Source organism: Gossypium hirsutum, chromosome D05 (genome assembly GCF_007990345.1).
Source record: "Gossypium hirsutum isolate 1008001.06 chromosome D05, Gossypium_hirsutum_v2.1, whole genome shotgun sequence".
In the NCBI taxonomy this organism is placed as follows: domain Eukaryota; kingdom Viridiplantae; phylum Streptophyta; class Magnoliopsida; order Malvales; family Malvaceae; genus Gossypium; species Gossypium hirsutum.
Window position 1 is genome coordinate 13,850,823 of NC_053441.1, and position 17,242 is coordinate 13,868,064.

General features: G+C 34.3%; 3 protein-coding genes across 10 annotated transcripts; 1 reads left to right on the plus strand and 2 right to left on the minus strand.

Annotated features, from left to right (window-relative positions):
* Positions 1-2,489: 2,489 nt before the first annotated feature.
* Positions 2,490-4,493, minus strand: LOC107905822 (60S ribosomal protein L11). The gene is made up of 5 exons (XM_016832589.2): positions 4,128-4,493; positions 3,907-4,014; positions 3,771-3,813; positions 3,490-3,685; positions 2,490-2,872 (listed from the first exon to the last, which is right to left on the minus strand). The coding sequence occupies exons 1-5, from the start codon at positions 4,128-4,130 to the stop codon at positions 2,674-2,676; spliced, it is 549 nt and encodes a 182-aa protein (XP_016688078.1). The 5' UTR covers positions 4,131-4,493; the 3' UTR covers positions 2,490-2,673.
* Positions 4,494-5,889: 1,396 nt separating this feature from the next.
* Positions 5,890-9,794, plus strand: LOC107905820 (O-fucosyltransferase 8). Of its 8 annotated transcripts, XM_041093863.1 has the most exons (11): positions 5,890-6,131; positions 6,238-6,686; positions 6,996-7,085; positions 7,198-7,297; positions 7,454-7,524; positions 7,724-7,812; positions 7,932-8,052; positions 8,163-8,306; positions 8,440-8,774; positions 8,888-9,128; positions 9,265-9,794. In XM_041093863.1, the coding sequence occupies exons 2-11, from the start codon at positions 6,291-6,293 to the stop codon at positions 9,568-9,570; spliced, it is 1,893 nt and encodes a 630-aa protein (XP_040949797.1). In that variant the 5' UTR covers positions 5,890-6,131; positions 6,238-6,290; the 3' UTR covers positions 9,571-9,794. The 8 variants fall into 8 exon arrangements, with proteins under 8 accessions (XP_040949797.1, XP_040949796.1, XP_016688075.2 ...); XM_041093862.1 differs by having other exon boundaries at positions 5,890-6,686; positions 7,201-7,297; XM_016832586.2 differs by having other exon boundaries at positions 5,891-6,686.
* LOC107905821 (nucleobase-ascorbate transporter 2) lies at positions 9,771-13,743 on the minus strand. The gene is made up of 13 exons (XM_041093867.1): positions 13,401-13,743; positions 13,219-13,316; positions 12,864-13,040; positions 12,271-12,371; positions 12,102-12,177; positions 11,941-12,000; positions 11,516-11,700; positions 11,254-11,350; positions 11,025-11,170; positions 10,863-10,954; positions 10,703-10,780; positions 10,439-10,599; positions 9,771-10,358 (listed from the first exon to the last, which is right to left on the minus strand). Exons 1-13 carry the CDS (start codon positions 13,489-13,491, stop codon positions 10,146-10,148), a joined length of 1,575 nt encoding a protein of 524 aa, XP_040949801.1. The 5' UTR covers positions 13,492-13,743; the 3' UTR covers positions 9,771-10,145.
* Positions 13,744-17,242: the final 3,499 nt, after the last annotated feature.

Genomic DNA, 17,242 nt, shown 5'->3' on the forward strand with positions numbered 1-17,242 from the left:
GTAAATTTTAAATTACTTATTAAATGATAATCAAAGAGAAAATGCATTCTTCATATTCAATTTATTAAAGCACAACTGCACATAAATAGGTACAGATGCAAGTAGCCACCCACCAACGATAAGAAGCTTAATGTAATTTCTCAATTGTTGGTCGGAAAAAGAACTTCATTTATTATTTAAGCAATCCAAATATTTACTTGGTTTTTCAACTTTTCTAACTCCCAGTGTACCTGAAATCTACCGTCTTTTGTGGAGTTCCCAATTTATACAATTTAAGTTTATTAGTATTGAGAGTATCGAGATAGAATCTTTTCTATAGCTCTGCAAAATGAATGGTTTGTACTCTAATCACTAGGATTCCTAATCAGACTCTGCTTTTAATATATTTAAACAAAATAGAAAGGGTTAATATGTAGTTTGTTTTGTCTACTTAAATTTGTATTTCCTCGCATTAATATTGTTAATGGTCACATGTTGGCCTCTCAATATGATACTTGGTGAATATAAATTAATTTTTTTAGACAAGTTCTTTTTAGACAAGTTCAAGTCTTAACTAGATACTTTTGGATAAATTGAGGGGGCGAACTACATGACAGAATACAAGTTTTAGAATTAACTAGATAAAAATAAAGTTCAGATACCAACTAAACACTCAAAGAGTAAATTTGATATTAACACATAAAAACAAATAGTGGAAGAGGATGCGTTTTTGAAATAGACGCATTGCTGTATCAATTGTTTTCGATGAATATTAAATCGTAGACATCAATTTTAAAAACTCCCAAGTGTCTTTACTGTGAAATATTTCATTGCCTAACAACACATTATCTATAATATTTCTTCCTTGTATAAATGCATTCTGAAGAGAGCTGCCACAAACATTGTATGCCACATTTGCACACTAAGCGATACTACTCATTATGCCCATCTATTTTTCTTCACACAAAAAGGAACTATTTTGATTAGCTCATCCAACTCTCCTTCATTCCCATTTTTCAATCTTGATTAAAGAGTTAGCTACTTAAATATATTCATTTTCTCATTTTGTCTCATTTTAGTATTAATTTCTTTTATTTTTATTTTTATCTATTTTATAACCCCATTAAAAATATCTATTGTGGCCTATAGAAAAGTATAACGTGACAATTAGATTTATTTAAAATAAAAATATTAAAGTTAAATTAGAAAATAAAAAACACTGTTGACTTTGATTGGTCATTAACCGATCATTAATCAGTGTTGATTAACCGTTAATCGACATTGACTGACATTGGTGTTGACTGAGCGTTAACCTATCATGTGACGCTATTAGAATATGTCATGTGTCCTTTTTAATTTTTTATATTATATATTTTATATGGATTAAAAATTTAAAAATAATATATATTATATGAAAAGGTTTAAATTTTTTAATTTTTTTATAAATTTCTAAAATATATAATTTTAAATTTTAAAAAGTCAAAATAATATATAAAAAAAGAAAATTGTTATGAAAAATAAAAAAAAGTAATTAAATTTCGAGTAATGGAAAAAAAACTTTGAAATTTAAATACCTTTTTATAATTTTTTACAATTTTTTTAAAAAAAATACAATTTTTTATAGTTTTATAATTTTTTTCATTTTTAAATAATATTATTAATTTTTTTATAATCTTATTGTATTTTTGTAAACTTTATTTTTATAAACTATATTTTTTCTATATTTTTTTATGATTTTTAATATATTTATTTCCAGATTTCTTTTTTTATGTGTACATACATTTAATAAAAGAAATATTTGTTTTTTTACATAAAGCCACCACATGGCGCTTTGTGATTGGTTATCAAATATTTTTTAACCTCCATAAAAAAATGGGCTTAAAAATAAAACGGAGGCATACTTTTGATATTAAATTGAAAAAAAAATTAATAGTTTAGGTACTAACTTGAGATAAAAAATAAATAAATAACAAAAAGAGAAAATTAATATATTTTAAGAGCCAAATCGTAAATGAAACTATTTATTACCCCGCTATCCCAAAGTTAAAAAATTATTTTGATAATCAAAATATAGAATTATTATTCCAAAATGTAAATTTAGTGCCAATTCTATTGAAAAGTTATCCTTTCTTATTTTTTTGGAAATTTTTGAACACCCTCGGTTCTTTTTTATTCATGTCATAATGTGCTTATTATGTGGTACATTTCAAGTTGATTCTCTTGAAATTATGCGTATATGATGTGTTTTTAAATGTATTTTCATATCAGATAAAATTTAGCTTTATCATATTTTTTAAATATTTCTTGATTTAATAAAATTTCAAATCGAAAAAATCGATTAATTTCAAAACAAGCAAAGGCTTTCTGTAAGACAAATCATGTGAAGCCCATAATTTGGGGCCAACCTGCACGTGCAGTCTTTCTCCTCCTCTGATGAACAGTCTTGCAAGAGCCTGCCTGGTGGCCATTGAGGATATCTCTCAGGACAATTGAGTAATCAAAATACTAAATTGAAAAGAAACAAAAAATTTTCTTCCGATTGTAAATATATTAATAAACTAAGCCAACAAAAAGAAAAACTTAGGATTCCACCCTAAAACATAAAATAAATTTGTTCAGGAAAATAAGATCTGATAAATATAAACTAGCCAAAATCAGGTACTCAAAACTAAAAATAAACTCATACTGCTACTTCTAAGCTCCAATATTTTGGGACTTGTTAAGGATGACACCTTCATATTTGACCTGGAACCACTTCATGGCATCCTCCTTTGTAACTCTGTGCTGAATACCAACACGTGACTTGCATCTGCGACGACGGCCAACACGGTACCCAGCTCGTTCAAGAACAACATAGAAATCCATACCGTAGATACCGGTTGAAGGGTCATACCTAGGAAGAGAACAAAAGTTCAAATTTAGGCCTTTATAGACTTCATAACATCAAAATGGACTGTAACTACAAGTAGGTATGAAGCTGCCAACACATATACTTAGTATTAACTCGGTTAGGGGAATAAAAAAAAAAAAAACAGATAACCACAAGAACACGCTCATGCTTTAATGGTTCCACAACCCATGTTAACCACTAGCTGATTGAATAAAGTAAAGCCTAACTTTGAACTGGGTTGGCTAGTTTCCAAGCACCACACTAACTCTAACAAGAAAACCAAAACACATTAGCCTGGTCAGAAGTTGCATTGCTATCTCACAACACTCCCCCAAAGATTGAGTAATTGGCAAAAGTAGCTGCATTCTTAGACCCCAAAATTAAACCAAACAGCATTTCCAGACATAATGTATGTACCCATTCATGTAGTAATAATATTTTAATCATAAAGTTCCAACGAAAACCAGCCCTAAACCTATTAATGATTCCAAACTTAGTTCAATTACTCAGTCTTGTCAAGTGTGAACTGAAACCCAGTATGCAGAATGCAGTATCAGCATAAGATACATCAATTACACCACAAAAAATTGATAAAGATGTACAACAAAAACAAAACTTACTTGATTCCAAGATCTATGTGCTCCTGGATGCCGAATCCAAAGCAGCCAGTATCACTGAAGTTCCTCCTCAAAAGCTCATATTCCTTGACCTTCAAACCGCTCTCAAGAAGCTGCATAGCCTTCTCTCCCCTCACTGTCACGTAGCAAGCAATCTTCTCATTACGCCTGATTCCGAAAGATCTCACAGTGTACCTAGCTGCTCACATCAAACCCACATTCTTATTTTCCATAAAACAACAAAGGAAAATTAAAAAAACAGCATTTGCGTTTCGGTATTTTACCTTTGGAGAAGACAGGGGTTTGACCACTGAGTTGTTCCAAAACCTAAAGAATACCAAAATAAAGAGAAATAAACAAAAGGTAAAATGTTTGAGAGGTAAATGAATAGTTTTTCTTTGTAGGTTTGTGTTGGTTAACCTTGGCAGCACGGGTGAGACGATCACCACTTTCACCAACGGAGATATTGAGGACAAGCTTTTGAACTTTAATTTCCCTCATTGGGTTCGACAGCTTCTTCTCGGATGCCTTTCACAGTTCCAAAAAGAATAATTTAGATAAAAAGTAAAAAAAAATTAAAAAAATAAAAAACGCTACCGAGACATGCGTTAACATGAAAGATGTCGAAAGAGGGAGTGTACCATGGCGAAGCGACGGAGGTTGAATAGAGCGGTGGCAGAGTGATGAAGGGGCGCCTGCGTGAATAGATGGGGAGTTTTAAAAGAAATGAGTTTAGGGCTAGGGTTTTATCCCTGTTTTAATTTACTACATTGCCCCTTTGATCCGATATAAACAGGGACACAGTGAGACCCAGCTGCAAAGCCCAAACTAAAATTAACTGGCGAAAAATAATGGTTTAACAATTCTCTCAATCCTTGTATTTCACATCCTGTTTGATTCTAAAAACTTAGTCCTAAAGTTATTAAATAAGGTTATGTAACACTTAAAATAAAATTAAATTAAAAAACTGTTAAAGTGGCAAATATTAAGAACTTAGAAGGTTACGTAATTTTGATTCTCAATTTGGAGTTATAAGATTCTTCAACACTAGTGAACTAATTCTTTATTTTAGAAATTTCCTCCTTTTTTTTATTAAATCAAAATACTAGAGAAAAGCAGAAATTTTAAATTTCAAATATGCCCAAGCAAAGAGTTAATACACTTGACTTTGTCATTGTCAAAATACATATGGGCTTTTTACTCTTTACCTTGAGCTGGATGGGCAAATGCTCAAATCTAACCATTTCTTACTTGGCTCTCTTGCCTTCTCAAGGTCAATTCTTTGTGCATTTTTTTTATTGAGATAAGAGAAAACCTTATAGAAGCTTGTTGGACAAAATGGAGTATTTGTGTTCTTGTGAGTAGGGGTGAGTATTTGATCGAGTCGAGTCGAGTCGAGTTAAAAAATTTTGAGTTGAGTTAATGAATCATATTATTTATACTCAATGTTGCGTTTACATGGACCAATTATTTAACTAGTAGACGAAGTATAAGATTATTTAACTACATAAACAATATAATTGTTTTACCTTTTAACTTAATGAATAAATATTTATCAAAACAATGTACCTTTTAACTTAATAGTTTTGACTTTTAATTTTAGAAAAGGTAAACATTTATCAAAATGGCATAGTTTTGCCTTTTCTTATTCGGATTTTCGGATAACTCGAATTGTGTAATTCATATTCGAGCTAAACCAAAAAATTTAATTCTTTATTCGGGTTGATCCAAATAACTTGATTAACTCAAATTTGAATTTTTTATCGAGTTTTTCGAATCGAATCGGATTTTACTCACCCCTACTTGTGAGGAGAGTCCTTTAAAGGTGCCTATGTCTATTCATTGTGTTCATTTGTGAGTTTTTATGTTAATACGAGTTTGAGATTATGTTACAAAAGTGTAAGATATTAACAAATGAAACCTAATTTTTGTGTAAATAGTAGCTACACAAAACTTTATGAATGTTCCCTTCCACTAAGCATTGATTAGCAGATTGCAAAAGTAGAGAATCAAAGACAACTCCTTTGCATGCTTTGAAATATGTTTTACAAGTAGTAGCTTCAGCAATAGTGATAGCAGTCTTTATTATTGTAAAAAGAGGCACAAATAGGCCACTTATTGAAGATCTACATTGCCTCTAGAAATATGGACAAGAATTCAATTCCCTACACTGAACTTGATAGGTTTAGGGAGTTTATATTCTTTTTCTAAGAACTTTCTTTGAGCGATATATGATATTTACGTCGACTCCATATAAATAAAAACAAAGAAAGCAAAGAAAAAAAAAACAAACAAGAATCCATTGTTGTCTTTGTTTTATATTTGGTGAGAAGTAGCTGTCACGGATATGATACTTGCATTACAAGGTAAACGTTTTAAAAACGCAGCAAGACCTGGAGTTGAGTTTGCCGATCAATCTGTCTTGCATTTCACTCCTTTTACGTTTATAACTCACTATCACCCACTTCCTTAACGTTTATTTGAATTCTTCCATCTTCCCTGACGTTCTTATTTTATCAACTATGCACCATTTTCCTCCTTGCTTGTTCTTTTACCAACACCTCAATCTTATTTAGCTGAACTCATATTTGTCGATGAGTCTTTGTAAGAGAATGACAAGTACAAAAAAATAGTAAAATTGGCAGGTAATGGATTGGAAGAGTTCCTTGGTATTGTCATCTAAACATTAATTTCCAACATCGAATTTCTTCAGGTTTTCAGTTTATCTTATGTTTCTTATTCATGTAAAAGCAAGGAATGAAACTCCGTTGAGAGAGAGAGACAGTTGCATTGAAGTTTTCACAATGGGAAAGCAAGGATCACCGAGATCTGCACGCCCCATCTTGCAGAATACTAACTCACTTTTCAGGACAAAAGATTATCATATTAGAAGCAGTTCTGATTCTTTGGGGGCCAGTACTGATCCTTCTATCGGGAGGAGAATATTAGGGGGAGATAACTACTGGAATTCCAAAGTAGTATTGCTCCATGGTTTGAAAGATAATTCCGGAAAGTTTACTCCTTGCAAGGGTGTTTATGTTGGGAAAAAGCATACATGGTTTGGCCGGAATGTGAAGCCAATTGCTTTCATATTGGTGTTGATGGCTTCTCTGTTCTTGCTTGATTCTCTGATGGTGTCAATTTTTGGTTCAATAAACCTTCAAGGCAGTTCACCTACAATACCCTCCGATGCCCATGAGGTATGATTATTGTTTGCAATTTAATTTGAGTTCTTCTCATTTCCATGTTGGACTCCAAATTTGGAAGTTAAACAGATTGACGAATCAGTAACATCAGGTTGAGCAGTATTAGCTCTCAAAGAATAAAAGTTTTGGTCTTATTACTTTCTAGGATCCGGGATGGTCATGGAGTGTTAAGGGAAATAAAGGATCCGGGTAACATAGGCTAAAATGAATCCTTATCGTTATTAATCATTGTTTCAAATTTATGCAATGAATGCTGAATTGACACCAATTAGTTGGTATGCACTTCCCTACATGTATGCTAAGGACGATAATGTTGTCTCTATTCATGAAGAAAGACCAACGGTTCAGATGTATGGCAGGCTTCTCAAATTGGCTTCCATGGTTCTTGCAGAGGTATGCTTCTTAATTTGTATAATAAGCGCTTTTAAGTTTTTTCGTATCACCTCAAAGAACTCAAGATGAGCTAAATTTTTCACTAAAATTTAAAACTTTTCCTTGAATCCAGAAGGAGTTTAAGCAAGACAGTTTGAACTTTTGGAACGAACCTTACCATCAAGCATCCAAATGGAAGCCCTGTGCAGATAAAAAATATCGAACAACCCCAGGTAAATACCTTTCTTTGAACTTAATCAACTTATAGCCAAAGTATCTAGTGTTTGCTAGCTGATAATGACATTTTATAATCTTTGGAAAAACAGTGTGAGACTGCATAATAACAAGGTTTTATGATTAAGTCCTTTCACTTTTTGTTGTTGAGACAGGGAAGCCTGATAAAAGCAATGGCTATATAATGGTCAGTGCAAATGGTGGCCTTAATCAACAAAGAGTAGCTGTAAGTTTCAATTTGCATGGCGATATTCTTTTCATTGTTCATTAGGAAAGTTCAACAGTGATTTCGGTGAATAAATTCACCTGTGAGTTCTTGAAAGATAAAACTATGTCCCAATAAGTTTCATCCCGAGGAAATTGCCAATAGCTTTACTGTTGCTTTTTTACTTGCATTATAACATATTTGTTATTGTTGTCTGCAGATTTGCAATGCAGTAGCCGTGGCATCTTTACTCAATGCAACTCTAGTTCTTCCTAAATTTCTTTACAGCAATGTATGGAAGGATCCTAGGTCAGAAATCCTGTCTCATACAGTAAAACTTATCTTTTGGTTCCCTGTTAATCACATTTTGTTCTTGCCTTAAATTTCCATTCAATCAAAATAACAAGTGGTTTTCAATGGAAAACCAGCCAGTTCGGTGACATCTATCAAGAAGACTATTTTATGCGCATCTTGAAAGATGATATAGATATTGTAAAGGAACTTCCTCCACATTTGAAGCCCTTAGATATTGAAGCCATGGGTACCCTAGTATGTAGTCTTCTGTTTTCAAATACATTGCATTGAACGCTGCTCTTCATTTCACCGAAAATCTAAAACCTCTGATCTTGCTCTTTCTTATTTTGTTGAACTCAAAACAGATTACTGACGCAGATATAGTGAAGGAAGCAAAGCCGGATGATTATATTACCAGTGTACTTCCCCTCCTTCTGCAGAATAGAGTGGTTCATTTCCTTGGATTCGGCAATCGACTTGGCTTCGACCCATTGCCTCCTCACCTCCAGGTCTTTGACATCCCTTGCACGTTTATATCTCTTTTCTCCACTAATTATATATCATTTCTATGAGCCACCAAAGCATGACTTTGTATATCATTTCTCCACTAATCATCACCTGATGCGCTTTGCTACATTGCAGAGATTGAGGTGTAAATGTAACTTCCATGCATTAAAATTTGTGCTGAAAATCCAAAAAGTTGGGTCACTATTAATCAAAAGGATAAAGAAATACTATGCTGCACCTCGTCAGTTGGATAAACAACTGCTAGGAGATTTCGCACCCGGAATTTCCCCCAAACAGCATAATATTGCAAGTGGCCCATCCAGATATCTTGCCTTACACTTGAGATTTGAAGAGGATATGGTTGCATATTCCCTATGTGATTTTGGTGGTGGAGATTATGAGAAAAAGGAACTTGAAGCCTATAGAGATGTTCATTTTCCACTGCTCATTGAGCGCTTAAAGAACTCAAAGTATGGCCCTACCTTCCCTTCGAGGCCTCTTCCATTGTGATTTTACCTAATGTTGTTTCCATGCACATATTTCAACTTACTTGATCTGTTCTTTCTACTGTTGATGCTTGTAGGCCTGTTTCTCCAGTGGAATTGAGGAAGCTGGGGAGATGTCCATTGACACCTGAAGAAGCAGCACTTGTTCTTGCTGCTCTGGGTTTCAAGCCTGAAACTTTTATTTATCTTGCAGGGTCTCACATATATGGGGGAAGTTCCAGGATGCAACCCTTTACCAGTTTGTACCCCAACCTAGTGACAAAGGAAACACTGCTCACCTCCAGTGAACTTGCTCCCTTCAAAAACTTCTCTTCTCAGGTATTTTAGATTAGACAGATTTTCTGTCAGATTTCTAACATGTTTAACTTACAAATGCCAAAGCAAAGCCTCCTTTCATAAGCAATATTTTAGTTTGCTAATAACATGGGAAAGTAAAATTTTGCCTTGGATGCAGCTAGCAGCATTGGACTTCATTGCTTGTGCAACTTCAGATGTCTTTGCTATGACAGACTCTGGAAGCCAACTATCATCTCTGGTATCCGGGTTCCGAACTTACTATGGTGATGGGCATGCTCCAACCTTGAGGCCCAATAAGAAGAGGTTAGCAGCAATTTTGTCAGAGAATAGAACCATAGGATGGAATACTTTTGAAGATAGAGTAAGAAAGATGATCGAGGAAGGTCAAAGAGTACAGTTGAGGGGATCCGGTCGAAGTATTTATCGACAGCCAAGGTGCCCAGAATGCATGTGCAGATCTTAGTAGATGATTATCAGGAAATGCGAAGATCAAAGGCCAGACATGCCAGTTTATTGCAAAGTCACATTGGCATCACTTTCTCTCATTTTTTTCTTTCATGATTACTTCATTCCTTTGATTTAAAGTGTTAATATTCAATAATTTTGTATATGATTATTCAAGATTTCTTCATCATGTAAGTTTACCGGATTGCTAATTAAAAATGCCTAGAGAAGAATTATGGTTGATTAGATATTGCCATCATACAACTAATGTTCAAAGCAGATCACTTTTGCAAAGTCACTTTTGCAAACAGTGTTCAAAGCAGTAAGCCCTTTCTAACATTTAACCAAAAAATTCTTCAACTTAACAACTAATGCTTACTAAGTGCGACGAACAAAAAGAATTGGATTAAATCTGAATAACCCAAGCCAAATATACATATAACAGATCACGGGAGAGAGAGGTAGCTGCAGTTTCTCAGCAATGGAGAACACATGAAACTCTGTTTCATTCTTCAGGCTGTGATCATCAGTCATCACATATCTTCTTTCTGGAAAGAGGATGCTTTTCCTTGAAGCACTTTGAGGACGAATAGTTTATGATGGTGGGAAGAAACGGTTGAGGTTGAAAGGGAGTGTGTAAAACTCTTCATTCCGGCTATCTCCTTTAAATGTCCGGAATTTAACCCACCATGGCATTCCTCTATCTCTGGCACTGTCTTTGTAGTCTAGTGTGTTGTCTAGGAACACAGCAACAAGTAATGCGACAGTTGGAGATGAAAAGAATATGGTATTAAGGAAATCATTGAACTGCATGCAAAAGAAAAAGATGTCAAATGTTACTGTTATGTTGATTAATTAGTAGAGGAGGTGAATAACTAGAGACTCACCCAGCCGCCTCTCGTATGAGCAGGACCATGAAGAGCCTTGGCAGTGTATTCTCTGAAGTACTCAGGAACAGATAAACCTAAGAACAAGGCAACGCCCACTATAAAGAGATTCCTCATGGAGTTCATGTTCGTAAATTGCAAGAACGACAGCCCTACAGATGCTGAAAGAAATTGGAACTATAGTTAGAAATAAAGCAACAGCAAATAATGGTATTACAAAAGGGATATCGGTTAGACAAGAATGAATATTATTGTGATACTCACCAACAAGACCAAACAAAACACAATACACAGCAGCAAATATGGTAAAAGGTATTGATGCAAACAGAGCTCCGAATTTTCCTGCACAAGTTACAGAAGTTGATATAAGAAGTTATGACAGACAGATTCCAGAGATTGCCGGCCTAAGTAAATTGTCACTCACCTAATATTGAAAAAAATATCATAAAGCCAGCTGAGATTTGAATGACCCTCCGGCTTCCAACACGAGTGCTTCCAAGGAGCCCCACGTTTTCTCTGTTGTTTTTTGTGGAATTAGTATAGTTGCATAAGATAATTTTCATAGATAGAAAACAAAAATACTTACACAGAGACTGTTGACCCACTCAGTGTTCCAAATAGCCCATTCAAAAGGATCCCAATGCCCTGCCAACCAATACCACGACTAAGAACATGAGCTGGAGGGGGTGTCGCACTTGCTAGACGTGAGGCGGCCTTGTAAGCTCCGGTTGACTGCCAAAGCAAACATTATTAGTTCTCAGTAAATACAAAATAATAATGTATTCTATTTATTTTCTAGTTGAAATGAGCAATACCTCAATCAATGAGACTAAAACTGCAGCCATCATTCCAAAGGCATGTCCAGCATCAAAAGTAGGAGCACCCCATTGAAGAGGATAAGGTATCTTTATCCTGGTTGAACAAATTTCAGACATTTCAGTCAGAAAAGATAACACAAAGAATCTTATTATTCAAGTTCTATTCAACCCTCTCTTTCTCTTAATTTTTAATTATTTTACGTCCTTCAGTCAGTGTGCATAAGATAGTCAACTAACGAGGAACAGCTTTAGTACCAACCATGGAGCAGAAGAAATGAGGTTGGCCTTGTCAGTTCTGCAATTTAATTGGGTTAATTCCGGACGATGTTTGTAAGCACCACTTGCTGTCAAGAGATGAGCATATGCCCATATCACTGTGATTGATATAAGGAGAGCAAACCGCTCCAGTATTGGTAGTTGTTTTGTCAGAAAATTCTTCAAGTACTGTTTTTGACACAAAACATGATCAGATATATGGTACATTCGTGCACAAAACCATATGCATTTTGAAACAGATTATGAATACTTTTCAGATGAATTTGGCCCCAAATTGGTAAGCAAGTTAAAAGACTAAATCATTTGGCATATGGCACTGTACAAGCACTTCATCTGGCAAGTGCCTTTTGCATTTCCATTTAACATAACTCCGTTTTTTTTTTAAATTAAAAAAGAATCATTATGTACCTGGGAGAAGGCTATAAATAGAATAAGCATTGGAATGCCGATTTCCACACAGCGACCAACCTAATACGAGAGTTAATTACAAGTTATAATTACATGAGTGATAAGACAATAGTAAATTTTCATTGAAGAATTCAAAATAGCATCATAGTTTCTAATTATACCACAGGGAATCCTCTGTCAAACAAGCCAAAGCCCACTAGTGCAATGACTGGAACCATTCCAAGGGGGCTGAAGAACCTGAAAAAGAAAAAGGTAACTCATGTCGAAAGTTGTTTAAATTTTATTTCCTGAAATTTGAGACAAAATCTTCATTTAAGATTAAAATTGAACCTGGAGCAAATGGCCCACATCTGACTGTATCCAAGGATAATTTGTATGCTTGATGCTACTATTAATGCACCTTGGACAGCTCTCATAGTGTTTAGAAATCTCTGCATAATGCATACACATAAAAAGACCATCTAATGAACCACCACCTCATATTGTTTGATTTGAAATACTAGGTGCCACCTTAGGGAAACTAATGAACTGCCCTGATGTTTTAGTAACAAAATATATGCCTCGAACCAAAGTTTTGTTTTGTTTTGCTTTGGCCACATAAGAGAGAGAGGCTTTGGTGCACCACTGTACCTTGCTTATAGTTTCTTGTACTAATTATAGTCATCAATAGTCAATACAGCCAAACAGTGTAAGCAAGAAATGGATGACAATTCACTGACGTGACTCATTTGAAGACAACGGTGCAAGCAAGCGTTACAAACAAAATCAAAAACACTAAGGTTTGGTTAGTTAATGAAAAAGAAACACCGACTGAGCAAGTGGACCACACAAATATTGACCGTAGTCCTTTTGCACAGGAAGACTGAACTTGAGGGAAAAAAAGGAACTGTTACAAAGTAGAAGATTGAAAAAATTGCACTAACCACGTGATTGTCCTCGATACTCATCAAGGAAGTATCGTGAATTATTGATATGATGGGAACCATGAAGGCATAAGACCCTCCAATCACGGTAGGCAACCGAGTTCCGAACAGTGTTTGTAGAAGTGTATTAATCCCTTCAACAAATAGTAGTGCCTGCACCACTCTTACTTTATCACCCTAAACCATCAAATGGGGGAAATAGATCATGTTAAATACAGTAACAAACAATTAAAATTCATGTTAAACATATATCTTTTTTTGCTTTGTGGGTGTATGAATGGGGAAAAAAAAGGAAATGCAAAAGAATATCCCAAGTTCAGAAAGAAGAGAATCATCACAATTCGAAGTGACATACATCAGTTCCACCCATCAAAGGAACAAGAAACGAAGGGATCATCACAGCAGTTCCTAAGGCCAAAATGTAATGTTGAAACCCCAAAGCGATAGCCTCCCCTGCTCCCACAAGCAAAAGTGAGCGTTACAACCCACAAAATAAAGGTGAAAAAAAATCTTTTTTTTTAAAGAAAAAGGACACACCCCAAGAAGGATTTGAGTCAATGCAGTACTCCAGGCCTTGAAGTTGGTCCATTGGTGGGAAGCTAATTTCTTCAGGTTTTGGAGCAGCCATAGCTTAACCACTTACTTTCTTGCCTCAAAAACTCAAAAGGGTAATCACCAAATGAAAGAATCAACAGGTAAACTCAAAACTGAAGCCAAGAACAAAACGAAAGAGAAAGAAACAGGGAATGGAGTGGGAAAAAGATTGTATAGAGACTAGAAATGTAGAAGTGAGAAAGCAACGAAAAAAGAGGCAGTTTGCCGCCCACTAAAAAGCTTTTTATTTTCCTGTTCTCCCACAGGCTTCACTATCTTTTTGCTTGCTCTTCCTTTTTGATTTTTATATTTATATAGAAAAGGTGCCGTTAACTTTTCTTTTCTTTTCTTTTTTATTCCGAAATTACCCCTTAAGCAACCTGCCAAACTTCATATTACCGTTGGTCCTATAAATTAATTTTTACAACTCAGCTTCTTAAATTAATACTTCCCCTCCTAAATAAATAAACAGTTTTCATTTGGTCATTATAATCATAAAAAATTAACATCAAACTCAAACCTCTCAATTTGAGATTTTTAAGTAATTAATTTGCAAAATATTTTAGAGAAATATTAATCCAGTAATACATTTAATCCTTTTCTTGAAAGGAGAGAAAGGAAAAAGAAAAGTAGGGACATTTTATAATTATATTTAGTCAAAAAAGAAAAAGAAATAGTGGATGATGTATGGACTTTTTATCAAATAGAAGTGAAGCTTTTGCTTAGAATATCCATCTTAATTCTTAACCCATGGTGGCTACTTTCCTACCATTTTGGTACCATGTCTTTGTTTTATTTTACTCAATCTATGGTTAAGATGAAATAATTATTTTTTAATGTGGTAATTTCATCTTAAACTTGCTTTTCGTTTCATGATGCATCACAAAAGCATTAAAGCTTCTCTCTCTTAAATAGAATTTTTTTATTATTTAAACTCAAATAAAATTACTTAATACTACTAAAGCCTAGTACAGTGAATAAAGAGAAGGGCCAATAAAAGAAAGAGGGAAGACAGCAGGAGTCTGACTAGGCCCCAACGTGTGCAACAGCAGCTGCCCTCCAACGTCTCTAATCTTTGATGCCAACACAACTACCACAGATCCTTGAGCCCATCCCCATCAATTTATTTTTTACATCTTACAAATACATTTCCTTACCTTTTTTTTCTGATTGAAAGGAAAAAATATTAAAACAACATTTTGAATTGTTATTAATAATGAGCGGATTGAAAGAATCAAAATGTCAAATAGAGATGCAGCAGTAATTCAAATAGAGACAATTACATCGAACCAAAAAAAAAAAAAAAACAGAGACAATTACTCTGCTTTCCGACATTATATATTTAATATTGCAATTTTCATGTGAGTCGTCAATCTCTGGGGGAGAACTGGACAAGGACAGGACAGCACACCAGGCTTTATGTAATAATAACTAGTCAGTGATGATATTAAGCTACCTTCCTCTACCCTAAACTTTTAACATTTCATCGCTGTTTAAATACGACATACACTTATATGTATATTTACTGTTCACATATGATATCTACGTTGAGATGGTCGAGTTGGTTTAAGGAGCTAGATTAAGCTTTTGGTCCGAAAGGGGGTGGGTTGAAATCCCACTTTGCTCTGAGCAATTAAATTATGTAACATTTTTAACTTCAACCATGGTTTTGCACTAAGGGTGTTGTATTGTCATTTGTTGAAGCCTTAAAAGGCTACGCCCAAGAATGCTGTCATTCACTTTTTAACAAGTTGGGGCCTTGAAAGTTCATCACATTGGGGCCTTAAAAGGCCTCGCCTAACGAGGCACTAAAACCTTATGAGGCTTCAACAGAAACGATATTGAGACCCTCAAAAGACCATTGTCGTTTGAGAGTTGCTTCATTGGTAGTCACACATTAGCAAGTTGTTGCCTTAAGAGACCTCTCCTGATAGGACATGGAAGCCTTAAAGGCTTCGCCAGAAACACCGAGGTCCTTGGAAAGCCATTGTTATTGGAAAGTTGCTTTGCCAATAATCGCATATTAACGAGTGGGGGTCTTAACAAACCTCACCTAATGGGACACTAAAACCTTAAGAGGCTACGCTAAGAAAATATTAAGGCCCTTAAAAGGCCTATATCGAAAACGGAACTGGAGCGTAAGATTTCTCATCTAATGTAGCACTGAAGCCTTAAAAGGCATGTCTAAGCTTTCACTTTATACTAATGGTTAAATCATTATTTAGAGTTTGAATTTAGTAACTTTTTTCATATTGAGGCCTAAACTTTTTTTTATTCAAGTTAGACCTTAAATTTGGCAACCAAGGTTGTCAGGGGCCCCGACCCCCTAGAATGGAAAATTTCCATTTAGGCCCTTTAAAATTTTTAAAGTTTTAAATTAGTAAAGGTAAAATTGTACTTTGGCCCTCCTAAAAATATAAAAAAATTGATTTAATCCTTTAAAAATTATAAAGATATAGGCTATTAAAATGGTGAAATTATATTTTTACTATCGTAAAAAGGAAATTTTAATTTCGGCCCCCCTAAAAAAATTTCTTGGTTTCGCCCCTATTGGCAACTATTTCCACATTGAGGCTTGAACTAAGCAATTGTTCCCACCTTAGGGTTTGAAATTTTTTCTATTCAAGTTGATCCCTAAATTTGATAATTTTTCCCGCATTGGGGCTTTCAATTCAAGACCTAAATTGAACAAAAAGAAATTCAAACCTTAATAAGAAAAAAAATCACTAAGCTCAAACCCTAAAAAGTAATTTAACCCTTGTACTAATTTAGAATTTGATCTTTGAACCACTATTAAGAAAAATAAAGATAAACTGTGATCCAATGTCAAGACGAATCGTACAATGATGATTGGAATTTATGATACCATGTAATCATTATGTTTTTCCTGCATCTAGAAGGAGTATAGGACAAAGATAAATTTGTCAACAGAAGGCAAACAAATTGGAAATAACTTGAGTACCCTTAGAATAAAATGGAACGAACATACATGAAAGAAGTGCCTCATATTATGATGGTAATTGAAAAGTATAATAAACCAAGAATATGCTTTTCACGAAGCATACAACGTGGATCCCATTTAAATTATTGCTTTCCTTTCGGTTTAGACTTACTCGAAGGGAAAGGGATCCCATCTGGTTCTAACCATATCATGCAAAAGGGTTGCTTTCTAAATCTAATGACCAAATCTTGTTAACAATGCATGGCAATGGAATTTTTAGTTTTTACTTTATGAAGATGATAGGTCAAGTTTACTGCGTGAAAGCTGAAGAGCAATAGGTTTATACATACAACTACACAACACTTTTCGCCTACACCTTACATTACAACTTAAAAAGCTTATAGTCAAGAGATGAATAATGAATCTACTGATCCAATCCTTCACAGCTGTTTTCTTCATAATATTGGCCACAGTTTTCACGTCAATCAAACATTATTATCCTATTTCACAACACACCCATGAAATCAATATATTATAAAATTAGTACTAAATTAAATAACGTATAAGTGATTTTCGATAAAATGAGGAGAGGAGAGGGTATAAAAATGATAATAATAATAAAAAGTTAACTGATGTTAAAAAAATTTTGAATTAAGAAGTGTGTTGGAATATGTTAATTTAAAGCAAGGATATTAAACCATAAAATATGTGAAAAGTTTATGGCCCCAGTATAAACACTCAAAAACCTAAGGGTCAAAGTGTAAAATGAAAAAGTTAAAAAATCAAGAGTGAAAATAACCCAATTTATCCTTGGCCTCGTTGAGGTGCTCCCCAAACTCATAGA